Source organism: Lonchura striata, chromosome 6, assembly GCF_050655825.1.
Source record: "Lonchura striata isolate lonStrDom1 chromosome 6, ASM5065582v1, whole genome shotgun sequence".
Taxonomy (NCBI): domain Eukaryota; kingdom Metazoa; phylum Chordata; class Aves; order Passeriformes; family Estrildidae; genus Lonchura; species Lonchura striata.
Window position 1 is genome coordinate 23,667,224 of NC_140708.1, and position 14,503 is coordinate 23,681,726.

Here is a 14,503-nt window from a genome sequence, read left to right on the forward strand (position 1 = left end):
GGCAAAGTTTGATTTTGTTCGCAGCGAGGGGTCTCTGGATTTATGCTCGCTTCCCGTCTGCAAATGATATGCGGCGGGACCCTTCGCAATTACTTTTAAAATGCATCCGAGACATAGGCTCAGCGGAGAGAGATGGCCCTTGCCTCAGCCCGGGTGAAAATTAGACTTTAAAGTACCCAGATGAAATTTTCAAGTCAGGGACGCGGGATTGGATCAAATCACATAAACTGCAAAAAAAGCAAGTATAATGGCGCATAATTGGTTCTGTAATAGCATTACACAAGGATAATAGCCTGTTATGGCCCCCTGCACATTAAGTGCTTCCCTGGCGTAAAGCCTTTATGATATTAAAGGGGGAATATAATGATATTTTAGTTATTAAATGCGTGTAATTAATTTATGCACCACTGAAAATAAAGTTGGTATTATGACCCACTCAAGATGCATCAGAAGATGTAAGTCAGACAACTGTTGATAAGTTCTGGTGTCTATGTTTCGTCTAGACTGCTGATTTTATTTTGGAACAATTGCTTCTCCGGCAGACTACACAAATTTAATATTTTATAAAGATTATAATGTTCTGTGCAGGAAGGGCGAGCAAATCTACACAGGCTCTCTTAGATCTGATGGGAGTTTAAAGACAGCACATTCATACCATAGCAAAGGAGATGGATACAGGCAATACAGGTGCAGAAATAGTGATACTGAAGAGATGATGTCTTTGGAAAGTTGATTCAGTACATATGATCTCATTAAATAAACACTAATAAGCCTTAGAAATATCACCTGCTCTGTCTTTTACATTAGGCATAGATGTGGAAATTCCCCTAATGTATATTGAAGTTGGAGTTATGTTTCCATCCTGTGAAAGCAAGGCAAGGCAAAAATTAATTTTATTTGAGATACAAATTGATTAGATCTGATCCTATCTTATCCATTCAAATATAATTTTAGCATAGCAGTAACAGATGTAGAAGGCTGTCTTCAGGTGTTTTATATATGTTTATATGTCTACACACACACTTTTAGGAATATCTTTGTTTGACAACAGACATTTGCTCACCATGCAGGCAAGTCTCTGAGCAGTAAAGTATACTACAAATTGAGATGGCTTTTACAGCACCATGCAAGATCAAAGACCAATGCTCTGAATCTGACTGCACTTGATAAAATAGAAGCACAAGCTTTGGGTCAAGTAACCTTAAAAAGAAGGCCATAACCCAGAGGTGCTGCCTGCATCTCTCCTGCCAGTCTTTCCCTCTTGAGCTTTAAAATCCACACAGGGCCAGTACTGTAGGATCCCTTTCCACAGAGACAGATGTGCCTTTTCCTTTTTCTCTGACGTCGGGAAGAGATGAGTGAGATAGTGTTTTATCATAAGAACCCCTAATAAAATAATAATAACTTCATTATGGTGCTCTCAGGCCTTGCTCTAGTCAGGGGGCTGCATTGCTGTTTTGGCTCCAAGACTCACTTTCCCAGCAGTTTGAAGCCTGCAAGTTCAGCGTATTACAGGAGGAGAAGGCGGAATGGAGCACGGGGAAGTGCTCCAAGTCGTTGCTTTTTAAATAGAAGCTAAAGAACCCTGAGTCGGTCGAGACTCAACTTTCTCCCAAGGACCAGCAGCTGCAAAACAAGGAGATAACTAAGCAATATATAATCCCCCACCCCTCGCCAGCTCAGTGTCTGTTTAATTTTAATGCTCGAAACGCGGGGCTGACATAATTAAAAGTTAGCGCTGAGGAGTCCTGCGTGCTGCTCTCGGGCGGACGGAGCCCCGAGGCGGTGGAGCTTCAGCACCGCGGAGAGCGCCCGCAGCTCCGCGCCCCGGCCCCGCTCCGCGCCCCGGCCCCGGCCCCGCTCCGCGCCCCGGCCCCGCTCCGCGCCCCGGCCCCGCTCCGCGCCCCGGCCCCGCTCCGCGCCCCGGCCCCGGCCCCGGCCCCGCTCCGCGCCCCGGCCCCGCTTCGCCCGGCCCCGGCCCCGCTCCGCGCCCCGGCCCCGGCCCCGGCCCCGGCCCCGGCCCCGGCCCCGGCCCCGGCCCCGGCCCCGGCCCCGGCCCCGGCCCCGGCCCCGGCCCCGGCCCCGCTCCGCGCCCCGGCCCCGGCCCCGGCCCCGCTCCGCGCCCCGGCCCCGGCCCCGGCCCCGCTCCGCGCCCCAGCCCCGGCCCCGGCCCCGGCCCCGGCCCCGCTCCGCGCCCCAGCCCCGGCCCCGCTCCGCCCGGCCCTCCCCGAGGAAAGGCTGCCGGCAGAGCTGCTCCTGCGTCCCTCCGTGTCCCCCTGCTTCAGACGCTTTCCTGCCAATCTGGGACTACAGTGGAAAAAAATATACAGTAAATTGTTTGTGATCATTCTAGTATTTCTCTGGGAGTTCCTCCGATCCAGCTATCAAAGACAAGCACTGAAAACAAGAATGAAATAGCATACAGAGCTACAATATTTCAGGAAAAAAAAATTACCATTTAATGTAAAGTTCTTTAAGTCGCCTGCATAAACTTAATTTTCATTACTAATATTATTACTGTTGTCATTACCGTAATTGTAATATCAATATTGTAATATCAATATTATTTACTAGGTCTGCAAGAAAAAGTCCAAATAAGTATAATTCAGGATAGACACTTTGCTAATCATATCTGTCTTAGAGCAGGACTGTTCCTGTGCTGCACACACAAACACACCGCTTCTTATATTTCACCCATGAAAACAAAACCTAGATCTGAACTGCTGAGCAAAATCACTGAATGGATGTTTTCCTTGGAAACGCGGAGCTTTGAGGGGATCATTTGTAAAACTCAGGGAACAGCTCAGTTTGATGAAATGGCTCTCTTGTCTCTCCATGTCCAAATGCTTCCTTTCCTGTGATTCTCAATACCTGACCACAGAAAAAGGCTAGTAGCTAAAAGGTTATTTTACCCTAATTCATGTGCAGTAAAATGTATTTTCCAATTAACCAAATTTGCCGATTTGTCCCGCTTGGACACTCTTATAATTTATAATGTAAAAGTGTTCTTTCTTTATCTAAAGACCAAGGTGACTGCTTTTAATTTTCTGTAACCTCTTTACACTTGATGTTCACCAGACTCATAATGTTAATTGGCTTCATATACGGATCATCAGTTTAATGAAGGAATAAATCCTATGTTGCTTTATGTCCCTCTGTTTTAACAATGATTGCTTTAATGAAGAATGTGACGTGTTTGAAATCAAAGCTGCAGGAGACATTAGAGGTTTTTTTTTTTTTTTAATGATGACTGAATTGCTTATTTAAAGCTAAAACCATGATGTTTTCATATTTCAAAAGCTTTTCTTTAAATAATTTTCCAGGGAAAATACTGACACATTCTTCATCAGAGAACTCTTTCTTTGTAATTATGGGCAGGGACTGAGAATAGCATAGTCCTGTAATATAAACACCCCAATTAGGTTATGAAATTATCTCTAAGCTTTTATATCACTGCAGTTTTCAGTCAGAGTTTAAGTAAGACTCCCAGTGAGTTATAAGGAGTTATGTCAGCCTAAATAAGGAGTATTTGGGGGTGATTAATAAACCTCTTTGTCAACTTACTGTATTTCCACTGTTCATGAATAGATGAAGAAATTTACGGGGGATAAATGATTGACAGTTCATACACAAAAGCTCTGGATTGCTGTAGTCTATTTTTTACCCACGGAAATTGTAGGATTTCAGGAGCTAGGGTAAAATGTAATGAAATATGGACTCATAGAGGTAAGGTGACTGCAAATCAGAGCGTCAATTAGGTCAAGCTGGAAGGCAGCAATTAGACCCAACTGCATGTGCTAGTTACAGCAGCTACAACAGGTTTAACGTGTACAAAGAAAATGAATTCTGGTAATTGAACTTCTACATTCCTGGTCCCATTTATAGTAAGCCTTCCTTCTCTTTCTTCCTCTGCCTTTAATGGAGACTTCATATACTAGTATGCATATATTGGTATATATTTTCTTCTTGTTTGAGAGCTGTTGTTGACAGAAATGACATGACTGTTGAATAAAGGAACATGCAACATCACAGAGGAAAGTCCCTAATCAGAGCCTAGACAATGGCTAAGCAATCAATTTAATTGGATAGAAATTTCATGACATAGCAAAGGAAGTGCATGAGACAGAAAGAGATATTAGCTTAAATTACATGCCACCAAGAAGTCTTTCAGTATGCCATGATTTCTTGTCTTGTTTATGTCCTGGCAAGTGTTGTACTCATTCAATCCAGGTCACAAAAATCTTCATGTAGGTACACACAGACCTTTACCACTGCCCTCCATATGATTCTCTTAGTGCCATATGTTTCCCTTCAGAGCTGGCCAGGACCCTGTGAACACCCTATGAACAGTCCATAATTCACTCTTGTCTTCCCTTTTGATGGAAAAAAAGAAGGTACCTTGTCGTAACTCTAGTGGCACACAAGATTAGTCTGCCAGACTTCCTCGGTATCTGCCACTCTCTGCCTGGAGTTGTGCCTTTACCAAACCTATGCTTAGCACAAGCAGGGCCTATGCCAGGATGAGGCAAAACAACACTGGTTCTCAGGGGGATTATCTGGGTTTTTAGTGAAGATCTCATAAAAAGATATCATACAAAGGTGCTCCTTCCCAGATAAAACAAATCTAACCAAGAGTTGTGAATAAAGACTTCCAAGGGAAGTCTTAGATTCTATGGCTTTTGAGGACACAATTGCTTAGCCACAAACACTGGCTCAGCACATCTAGCAGAAAATATGATGCAGATGAAGTGTTGATTACAATGTGGATCACAGTAGAAAACCTACACATATTTTTAAATACACACACCAGTTTTGTGTGACAATACCATGTAACCTGATGGTTAATTAAGCAAAGTTTCTGTGAACAGATCTGAATCTGCATACTGGGCTTTATGCAATAACATCACTTTGTATCACAAGGCCTGAATTTACAGCATCCCCAAATCATGGTTTCAGTTAAAGTTTAGTCACTACTCAGTATCAGGTCATTTTCTCAGGGAAAATCTGCAACTTTTGTTTCCACAATAAGGCAGACCATGATCTAGCTCTGAATAAAGGCAATTAGTATATGCAAGAATCTAAAACTGCACACATTCTGTTACAAGGAAAGTTAGCAGTCCCCCTTATTCTGAGAATGGCTTCTAGCTATAAACCCTATAGGAAGAAATAAAACATTTTACTAGCTGCTTTAATGCACAATTGTCTCATTCACCAAAGGTAAGGCAAATTCACACCTACTAACTACTCTCCTTGGAGGTGAGCTGCACTCCAGGCCAGCAGAGAAGTGGCCTAGGTGTGACATACTTTTGCACAAAGCCATTGAAATGCACCCTCTGGATGTGGCAATGTTTTCACATTAGCCCAAGCACTCCATCTCAGTTCTCATTGCACCATCCTTTGGGATGAACCAGGGGTGAAGCTGCCTCCGACCATGAATGCATGTGCACGTGGGTGTACATAAGAATGAACCCACACATATAAACGCATTTGCATGTGCAATCTGAAAGGGACTGATGGTAGTCTGGAGGGTATGGTATCTATGGGAAAGCCCTAGAATTTACCATAGACACCCAGTCACTCCCCTTTCCCAGAACAAGCTCCAGGACTATGAATAAATACTATCCTCCTTGGATCTTTCAAATAATTGCCACATTTCCTACTCGAAGAACAGGAACCATAGTAATTACCCTTAGCAGTCTGGAGGAAACACCGAGCATTCCTAGAAGGTTGCCTCATACCAAACAGCATTTTCAGGCCTGCAGAGTGGATAGAAGAGAGCTTACAGCACAGCTGTGCTCCAGCTTCCTCAGGGCAGGCACACAGAAGTTTTCTCTTCCTCCCCAGCTCACCCCACCCTCCCCTCCCCACCTCCACCCGCCCAAAAAAAGGAAACCGCCTCAGATCAATTCCCCCAAGCCCATCCCTCCTGCCTTACCTGTTCCTGCCTTACCCCCAGCATATCCTTTCTCCTGCTCCAGTGCTGAGAAGCACCTGCCCATCATTTATACCTTGTGAAAGAAGCACCACAGAAATCCCTTAAAACAAACATGTCTACAAACAAGGGACCACTCTAGTGAATGTGTACTCTTTATGGTTGGCTGTCTCCCACAACATGCTCAGACCCCACTGCAGTGGTGTCAGGACAAGGCTTAGTGCTCTCCCCACCTTAAGGAGCAGAGTGTGACTGCACATACCTCACATGCCTGGACCACTTTAGTTCCAAACTTGGACCTAATGCTTTGTCATGAGGCTGAGCATAACCCATCAGCTCTACCATGAATAGGATTTTCTTCTTATTTTGTCATTTTTACATATTTCAATTAACAAATAAGAAGAAAATCCACCTTTAATCTAAAGGAAAACAAAACAAAACAAAAAAGGCAACAAAAATAAAGAGCCTACTTGTGCTTAATTGTTATTCTAATTACAAGTTGTGGTGTAGTGTAAATTTTTTCCCTTGGCATTATTATGAACCTCATTTCCTTATGAAGTCCAGGATAAACAATTCCAATATATTTTGTTTTAATTATCAGGGTTTAATGGGGCATAATAAGACTAAGTTGAGTGGTGCAGAAAAAAAAATAATTTAATGTGTGCAAAACTACCTAGTGCTCCTAGTTTGCCTGTGCATATTTCACGTATTGTAGGGCAGCACTATGTTAGCTAATATTCAGTGTGCCCATCATTTATTTATTAATCATACTTGCTTTTCAGTAGAATTTTTTTTCCTGGCACCTGAAACAAGCAGAAACACATTAAGATATCCTAGAAAAACAATGGGCAGTTCTCTGGGTTGAGCAGTGAAGGATGAAGCTGAAATACAGCTGATGGTGCTGGAAGCATTTGTCATGCATGGGCAGAAGATGCAATGTTGGACACAGATCCTGCCTCTGCCAATCCACTCCAAATGCTGCCAGTAAAAACTTCTGGCTTCAGTTCTTAGGGCCTCTACCACAAGCAAAGATAAATATCAGCTGAAGTCACCATTCAGAAACAACCTCGTCCAGACTCTCACTGTAGATGCATCTTTCCACTCCCAAGGTGTGTTCCTACAGCATCAAAACACTGCAGGTACTTCTGCAGTGAAAAGGAAAAGTGCATAAGAGCAGCCTGGGAAATATAACAGTTAAAGAAAGATCCATTATGGCCCTATGCTTCCCAAGGTCCCTTTGGCAATGGCTGGGTGTGGCTGATGAAGCAGTTAGAACCACCCTGTTACCAGATTTACATTCCACTTTACCAGGGCAACCATATCACAAGATCAAAACACTTTCACTTGAGGAATAACTACTGGATCATCCCTGAAGGGAAATATGTCTGTTCTCCTTATCTGTTATACTCCACACAAAGGACTTGAAACTGTATGCACTGAAGCCACTGGGAATGTCTTCTCTTCTGAAAAATTATTTGATTCATGACTCTAGGAAAGGTTCAAAGACAAACACGAACCATACCAATGTTACTTTACATTTATTTAAAAATTAGCATTTTATATTACAGATTAATTTACTATACCCCAAGTGTTTGGGTTTTAAATAAAATAAATTTATTATAAACATCAGTATTTACAGAAAGAAAAACAATGCATTTTTTTAAGTCTCAATGGAGTAAAAAAATTCTCCACTAAGATTCTGGCCATGGGAGATGCCACATTCTGTGAGAGGTCAGCCTCTTTCAAGGGTTAATTGAGACAAGAAACCAACCAGGCTTAAGATATACCTCAATGAATTGACTGAGGAATGGCAATGGGCTGATTACCTGCATGAAATTGTAGCAAGATTGAAAGATCTCAAGGGACCCCATCCAAGCCTGTCCTCCTATTCTTCAAAGAAGGGAAGGGAATCAGCAAGTACATTCTAGTAAAACTTGCCTCAGACACCAGACCAGGCCATATCTAGCATTCTCATGGGCCTCCAAATCTTCAGGGTTTTCTTTCTTCTTGCTAAACCACAAGGATTCTGACTCAAGCTTAGAATCCCACAGTACAGCAAATACACAAAGGCAATCTCTGGTGCCACACACCCTGACAGCCATTAAAGAGACAGGCACTGGCCTCACCATACAGAGTTGCAGCCCTGAGTTAGAAGCCAAATACGCTGACTCCCAGACAAATACTGACCTATGGCCTCCTTCAGACTGGCTAGCAAGTCCCATGGGGACTTATGAGGGGTTCTCTGCATTTGTAGAACTGCATAAAACTCAGGAGAAGTCCATTTCCTGGTAATGCATGATCTACAAGTGGTAGAAACCTCTGAAATTAGCTCTGGGCAAATACTTACCCTGAAAGCTCAAAGTAAGACTGCACATCCCCACTGGATCATGCAGCCAAAACTGATTAAGGCTGTGCTACTGACACCAGCATCCCGTCCTGGATTGAGGCAGGATGCTATGCCTGTTAAATCACTAGAAATTCTGAGCCTTGGTATACAGAACAAGACATTAATTTGAACAGTCAACTTAATGAGTTTCAGCTCCTTCATATAGCAAGTTCCTGATTTTAATAGTTTCCTTGGTGTACAGGCACTCAAAGAGTTCTCCATGGAGATCTTGAAGTCGGCAGTGCTTCACAAGCCAGCTACCTTTCCACAGCCATGGTGAGAGGAGAAGAATTTGAAGCACTGACCAGTTTCTGTCTCTCCTGCCCTGTAAAGTGAAATGCCATCTCCTTTGGTATCTTCAGTGGCAAATGGGGAGCTGAATCCAGGTGCACACCAAGTGCAGAGAAAAAAAAGTCTTGCTAATGACAACCACACCTTGTTGCCACCATGTCTTCATAATTTTTAAGGATGACATTCTGTTTGTCATCAAAGTAGAGAAGATTGAGGGACTTCAATTCATCTGGCACACAGCAGGGCATGCTGACATCTTGAGACAATTTCAGTGTATAAACAATGGACTGAACTGTAGCATGGTTTGTTGCATTTAGACTTTCCCCCAAAGGGAAGATGCAGGATCCTCTGCAATAAAATGCATTGTATCCACTTGGGTAAATGATCCACCCTGACCAGCCAATAGCATGGAAGTCTACATAGAGCTCCCTTCGGTGACAAGCTGCTAATGTGCTTCCATCAGCGGCTGCGGCGGCTCGGGGTCTCCTGCTCATGCTGGCGCTGCTGCTTTCCATGACAGCAGTGTCATGAGAAACACGAGAAGCATCAGATTTGGCAGGGGTTGTTTCCGATTCTGAAAGGAAGCTGTATGTTAATATTTCACAAAGTTTATTTACAAAGTACAGTAATCTGCATGAAAATCTATTAAGTAAATCTACATTGAAGTTTTCAGAGATTTTAAAACAGCACCTAACCTGTGAATATACCAAAAATGTGTGTGTTCAATTGCCTTTTCAGCCATACTTCCAAATCTGTAAAATCTTGTGTCCTGGAAAAGCCCCAGTTCAGCAGAAATAGAGAAAAACACCATCTTTGATGAAAGCAGCTTTTAGTCACAACACTAATTAGTCATTGAAGTTAAATAGGTGCTTAAAAACCAAGACAAGGACAGAGAAGTTCAAATTGCTTGTTTAACAACCTCTTTCACTCTTAAAATCACACTTAATGACTCTACTTACAGATACTTTACCAGAATTTTGAAAAAGCATTCCAGGTCACTGACTTTTCTTCAATGTAAACCCAACATAAAATTTTCATGCAAATTTTACCACCACAAAAATAATATAAGCAGTACTTAAAAAATAGAACTTCCACCCCTTTACAAACTAAATAAACCAGATTCTCTTTAGGATTAATGAATACTTCTGGCACACAGAGTTTTTGTGAGGGGAGGGACAATTTAGCTGGTGACCTACTAGAAGGGACTATCAAATCAAATTTCGATCACTGACAAGCTGAACTTCAAACCTGTTCAATACTGCAAGTAAATAACTGAGGTTAGGTCTACATGAGGTAGCAGAAGGTGACAGAAGATGAACACACATTTCATATTCTAAAAGAGCACTTACTTGTAGCAGAGGGTACAAAGCTGTGAGACCTCCGTTTGTTACTGTTCGTGAAGAGGACCAGGAGGGCATTTCTGCTCTCCTGCAGAGCACTCTGGCTCTTGGCAAATGTAACCACGTCATGCTCCATTTCATTGTTGGAAACATGTGTCGCAGTTATCCAAAAGCCATGGTTGGAGCTGCTGTTTCCAAGCCACTTGGAAACCTGGTGAAGATAGGGAAAAGAAAAAATATTGTTTCAGTATTCTCATTAGAGCATTATAATTAAGCAACGTTTATATTAGGAAAAGAGAATAGGCAACAAGCTATGAGAGCATAAGGACATATATTACAACAGAAGTGAGATAACTGTATAGCTGAGACTCCATTGACTTGAATATTTAAACCAGTAATTCAACACTTAAAAATACAAAATAGCATATGCATTCCCCAAAGCTACATTTACAGGAATATCATTAATTTCAGAGAATTTACCAGTGAACACTTGAGTGTAGAAGTTAATATTAAAATAAGCTCTCTCTGACTTTCAGCAGAATTTTTTTTCGTAGTAAACTGAACACAGTAATATTAAGTATCCAGACTTTTCATGCTGACTTATGTAAATGTAAAAAACATGGCATTTGAAGACATTCACAATCAAGCAAATTTACTTATCTAATTGTTATTATTGCACACTGATCGATTAGGCTAGCTCATTCTCTAGCAGGAATATAATGACTTAAGATGGAACTCAACCAATCATCTAAATACGCTGTTCAGTCTGATCATAAAGCATAGGCAATGAAAAACCCTCTTCCAGAGTACCCCTTTAAACCACGTGTGGGTCTTTTGCTACAGAAAGGCATTCACCTGTTACAATTTATGGATAGCTACAAAACAAATCTTGAAGCTCACAAATATAGTCTATGCGGGAAGTTGAATGACAGGCAATCCAACTACGATAAACTCTGGAAACACAACGTTGAAGCAATACTGCTCTACAGAAATGCTGCCAGAATAAAAAGGAGAAATGAAAACCTACTCTTAGTTGGCAACCATTGCCAATTGCTTTGTCAGGCTAAGGACTAATACAAGGTTTTAATCACAACGACCTGATGTCCCTCCATCGACTAGGTTTGGGTTACTCAGTTCTCACCATGCTTGTTATCTTAGCAGCTCATAAACACTTCTTTAATTCAGGTAGCATCAGGTGTACTTTTAAGGGTAGAGAGAAAGCTTCTCACTCTGCTGCTGTCGTTCTGTTTGAATTGAATTTGACCTCAAAACACAGCTTAATGGCTATGCTGGATTTATAAAGTGTCATCTCAAAAGTTTAAGAAAAAACATTAAGTTAGATTTCATTGCTTACTGTCTGTGTGACATTGAAGACTTCCCAGCCTTCCGTGTAGAGGGACAATAGTCTTGATGCAATGAGATGTTTTCTATGTGGCTTATTTTCACTCTCCAAGAGCTCATACACTTCCACCTAAATAACAGCAATATACAACAAAAACAAGAAGAAATTAATTTGATTGTTCTTACAGCAAACTAGGAGGATGAAGATAATGCAGGTTTCTGCTACACCACAGCTGTAAACTGCACCGTCATTCTAAAAGAGGTAAAAAGTAGATTTTGGACAGTTTAAGAGAAGAACAGTTATCGCTACATACATCTACTTCTAGATGTGTTCAGAGGCAGGATACCAGATACAGATACTATAGAAAAATACCCTAACCATCCCTATCCCGTTTTGAACACCTGATACCATCAAAGTCTTCTGATCCTCCACATACTTGTGTTCAGGTCTGCAAAAAGTCCAATCCTGCCCTTTGCCAGAGAACTAGATACACTCAATTTCCTTGCCCGCCCTGTTTTCCCATTAATCCCTGGCTTCTTCTACTATTTTTCGGAGCAGCTCCATGAGATAAATTTCAATTCGAATTTTGAAACATCTCAAATCCCATAAAAGTATATTTGGGATTGTTCTGACATTGGTATCTTTAGGGAAAACTCACCGCCATAACACAAAGGTCAGCGTAAAGCCAAAGTCAAAACTTTGCATTACTACTTTGCATGCTGGAGGTAAAGAAAAATTGAGGATGACAAAACAAAAATAACAACAAAGCAGGTTCGTGTGACACGTAGTTGCACTCCATATTTTCAATACTAGTAACAAAGATAGCAGAATTCAGTGCTTAACTATTTCCCCACTTACTTTGCAGAAGTGCTGCGTGTCGGACCTTCTGGACCGGTGTGTCCTCTTAAGCTTGAAGACCCTGAACTCGGCTTTCAGCATCTGCTCGCCCTTCTCCATCGCGCTGATGTCGAAGGAGAAGTGGTGGTGGTCCGCGTGAACTGGAAAAGACCCTTCTTTAGGAGCAGCGCCGGGCCGGGCCCGCCCGCCGCGGGGCTCCGCGGGGACGCTCCGCGGGCTCGGCCGCGCCGCCCCGCGCCCACCTCGGTCCTCGAAGCTGCGCACCACGTCGCCCTGCAGCAGCCCCGGGGCGCGGGTGATGCCGTTGGCGTCGGCCACCTTGTCGAAGAGATCCACCATGAACCGGGGCGGCTTCTTGCGGGGCAGCACGTCGGGCGGCAGCTCCTCGATGTCGAAGAGCTCCCGCAGGCGCTGCAGGGCCGCGGCCAGCACGGCGTCCCGCGGGCCGGGGCGCAGGGGCAGGGCCCTGGCCGCCCGCAGGCTCAGCAGCCCGGCCAGGCACAGCCACAGGCACGGCGGGCGGGTGGCCATGGACGGCGGCCGCGACCGCTGCGTGAGGGCAGCGGCCCTAGCGGGGCCCGGCCGGGCAGGGCGCGCAGCCCTGAGGGCCGAGGGCCGCGGGCGGGGGCGGCCGCGCCATCAGCGGCGCTTAAGGACTCAAAGGGGCGGCCCGGGCGCTCCCGGGCACCGAGCGGCCGCCGGGCCGCCCCGGGGGCTCGGGCTGCCGCGGGAAGCGCAGGTGTCAGCCAAGAGCACCGCGCTTGCGAAACCTCTCTCCTTTCAATCGACCGTCTTTCTTCAGCCGAAAAAGGCTACGATTTGGAGATTGCAGAGCCCAGCTGATGTTTCCCGTCGTTGCCGTAGCAATAAAAAGTATACTGGGACTTAGGCGAGAGCTTCTGTACTTCCCTGCCACCGAAATGCCCGGGATCCCGGCACTTTCCCGTCCCACAGCCCCAGGAACACCCGGGATCCCGGCACCTTCCCGTCCCGCAGCCCCAGGAATGCCCAGGATCCCGGCACTTTCCCGTCCCGCAGGCTGCGGAATCGCCGGGCTGCAGGATGGAGGCTGCAGCTCCCCAGGCTCTAAGTCTGGAGCTGCCCAGGGGGAGGAGGTTTTAAGGACAGAGTCCGGGGTTCTGCTAGCGCAGTGCAGCAAGAACAGACAGGTTTCGAAGTATTCAGGGATAGGGACGGGAATACACATTCTGACGAGCTATTTTAAGGCCTATTTCCCAGAGTTAATTAGTTTTCAATAATTTGCCTTTTTGTTCCCCACCCATTGGTTGATGAAGGGGATTCCATATCCCCCATCTGCAAGGACATACTAAAATGGAAAACCAACCCAAATGAACCAACCCCAGCCCTACGGATCCTGCATAGTTGTCCTTTTCAAGGCAGTTTGGCAATTTATAGAGGAGCAAATAGACCTTCCTGATGGTTCATGCAGCAGTGCCTGTTCTTCTTGTGCCACATTGTGCTGTACTCTCTTTCCAGGCAGGACAGTATTGGGAGGTATTTTGTGGGGCAGATAAAAATGTCTACTGGCTCCTCTGCTTAGCCACATGATGTTAGACAGGAGTATTTGCATTGAGCAACTAGATGGATCTATAGGAAAGTAAGACGGGGACAAAGAGGCCACAGCTCTGCACAGTCACAAATTTTTGTTCTGTGAACTGCAAAAGACTAGTGGAGGAAAATGAGAAGCAGTGATGGGTTAATCAGACCAATGTAAAGAGCAATGTTGCAGAAAATAAAGCTTCAGCTAACTTTGATCCTCAAAATTCTCCAGTTGTTTTGTAAGGGCCACAGGTATTTCAGCTCATGCCTAACAACAGTGCTGGAAAAAATACTACCCATTCAGCTACCTGCCTGAGAGCTTGGAAAAAGAGTAGTAAGACAGGAGAAATCATCACTACACTGTTGTTCAGTCAACCTAAAAAGCTTTGCTTCCACTCCACTGCTTCTTCACATGCTTATCCTCACAAACCCTACCCTGCCCTTGGGTCTCTTCATTTACTCCCAGTATCCTCTCTAGGCATATACCTTCAGTTTTACTCTCATGATGCTGCTTCCAGACATTAATGTCTGGGAACACATAGCTAGGGTTCCCAAAGAACCTTAACTCTGCCCCAGAGGCAAAGATTTATGAAAAAAAATCCTCTCTGTTTAATATAAGCTGGGACCACAAACAACGAAATGTCTCTATCGTAGTGCAACTGCAGAGATTTCAGCCTACAGTTAGCCAAACATAACCCACTGAGTGCTGTGTTCTTTTATTTTCATATTTCTGATTAGGCAAACAACATAATGAAAGCCTCTCTCCCCATTCTTCTGTAAGACTGCATGACTCA

The 14,503-nt window shown here is 44.2% G+C and overlaps 1 protein-coding gene across 1 annotated transcript; it reads right to left on the reverse strand.

Annotated features, from left to right (window-relative positions):
- Positions 1-7,457: 7,457 nt before the first annotated feature.
- Positions 7,458-12,680, reverse strand: LOC110475579 (bone morphogenetic protein 2). The gene is made up of 4 exons (XM_085582500.1): positions 12,150-12,680; positions 11,304-11,420; positions 9,959-10,160; positions 7,458-9,183 (listed from the first exon to the last, which is right to left on the reverse strand). Exons 1-4 carry the CDS (start codon positions 12,678-12,680, stop codon positions 8,738-8,740), a joined length of 1,296 nt encoding a protein of 431 aa, XP_085438626.1. The 3' UTR covers positions 7,458-8,737.
- Between the last annotated feature and the right edge of the window lie 1,823 nt (positions 12,681-14,503).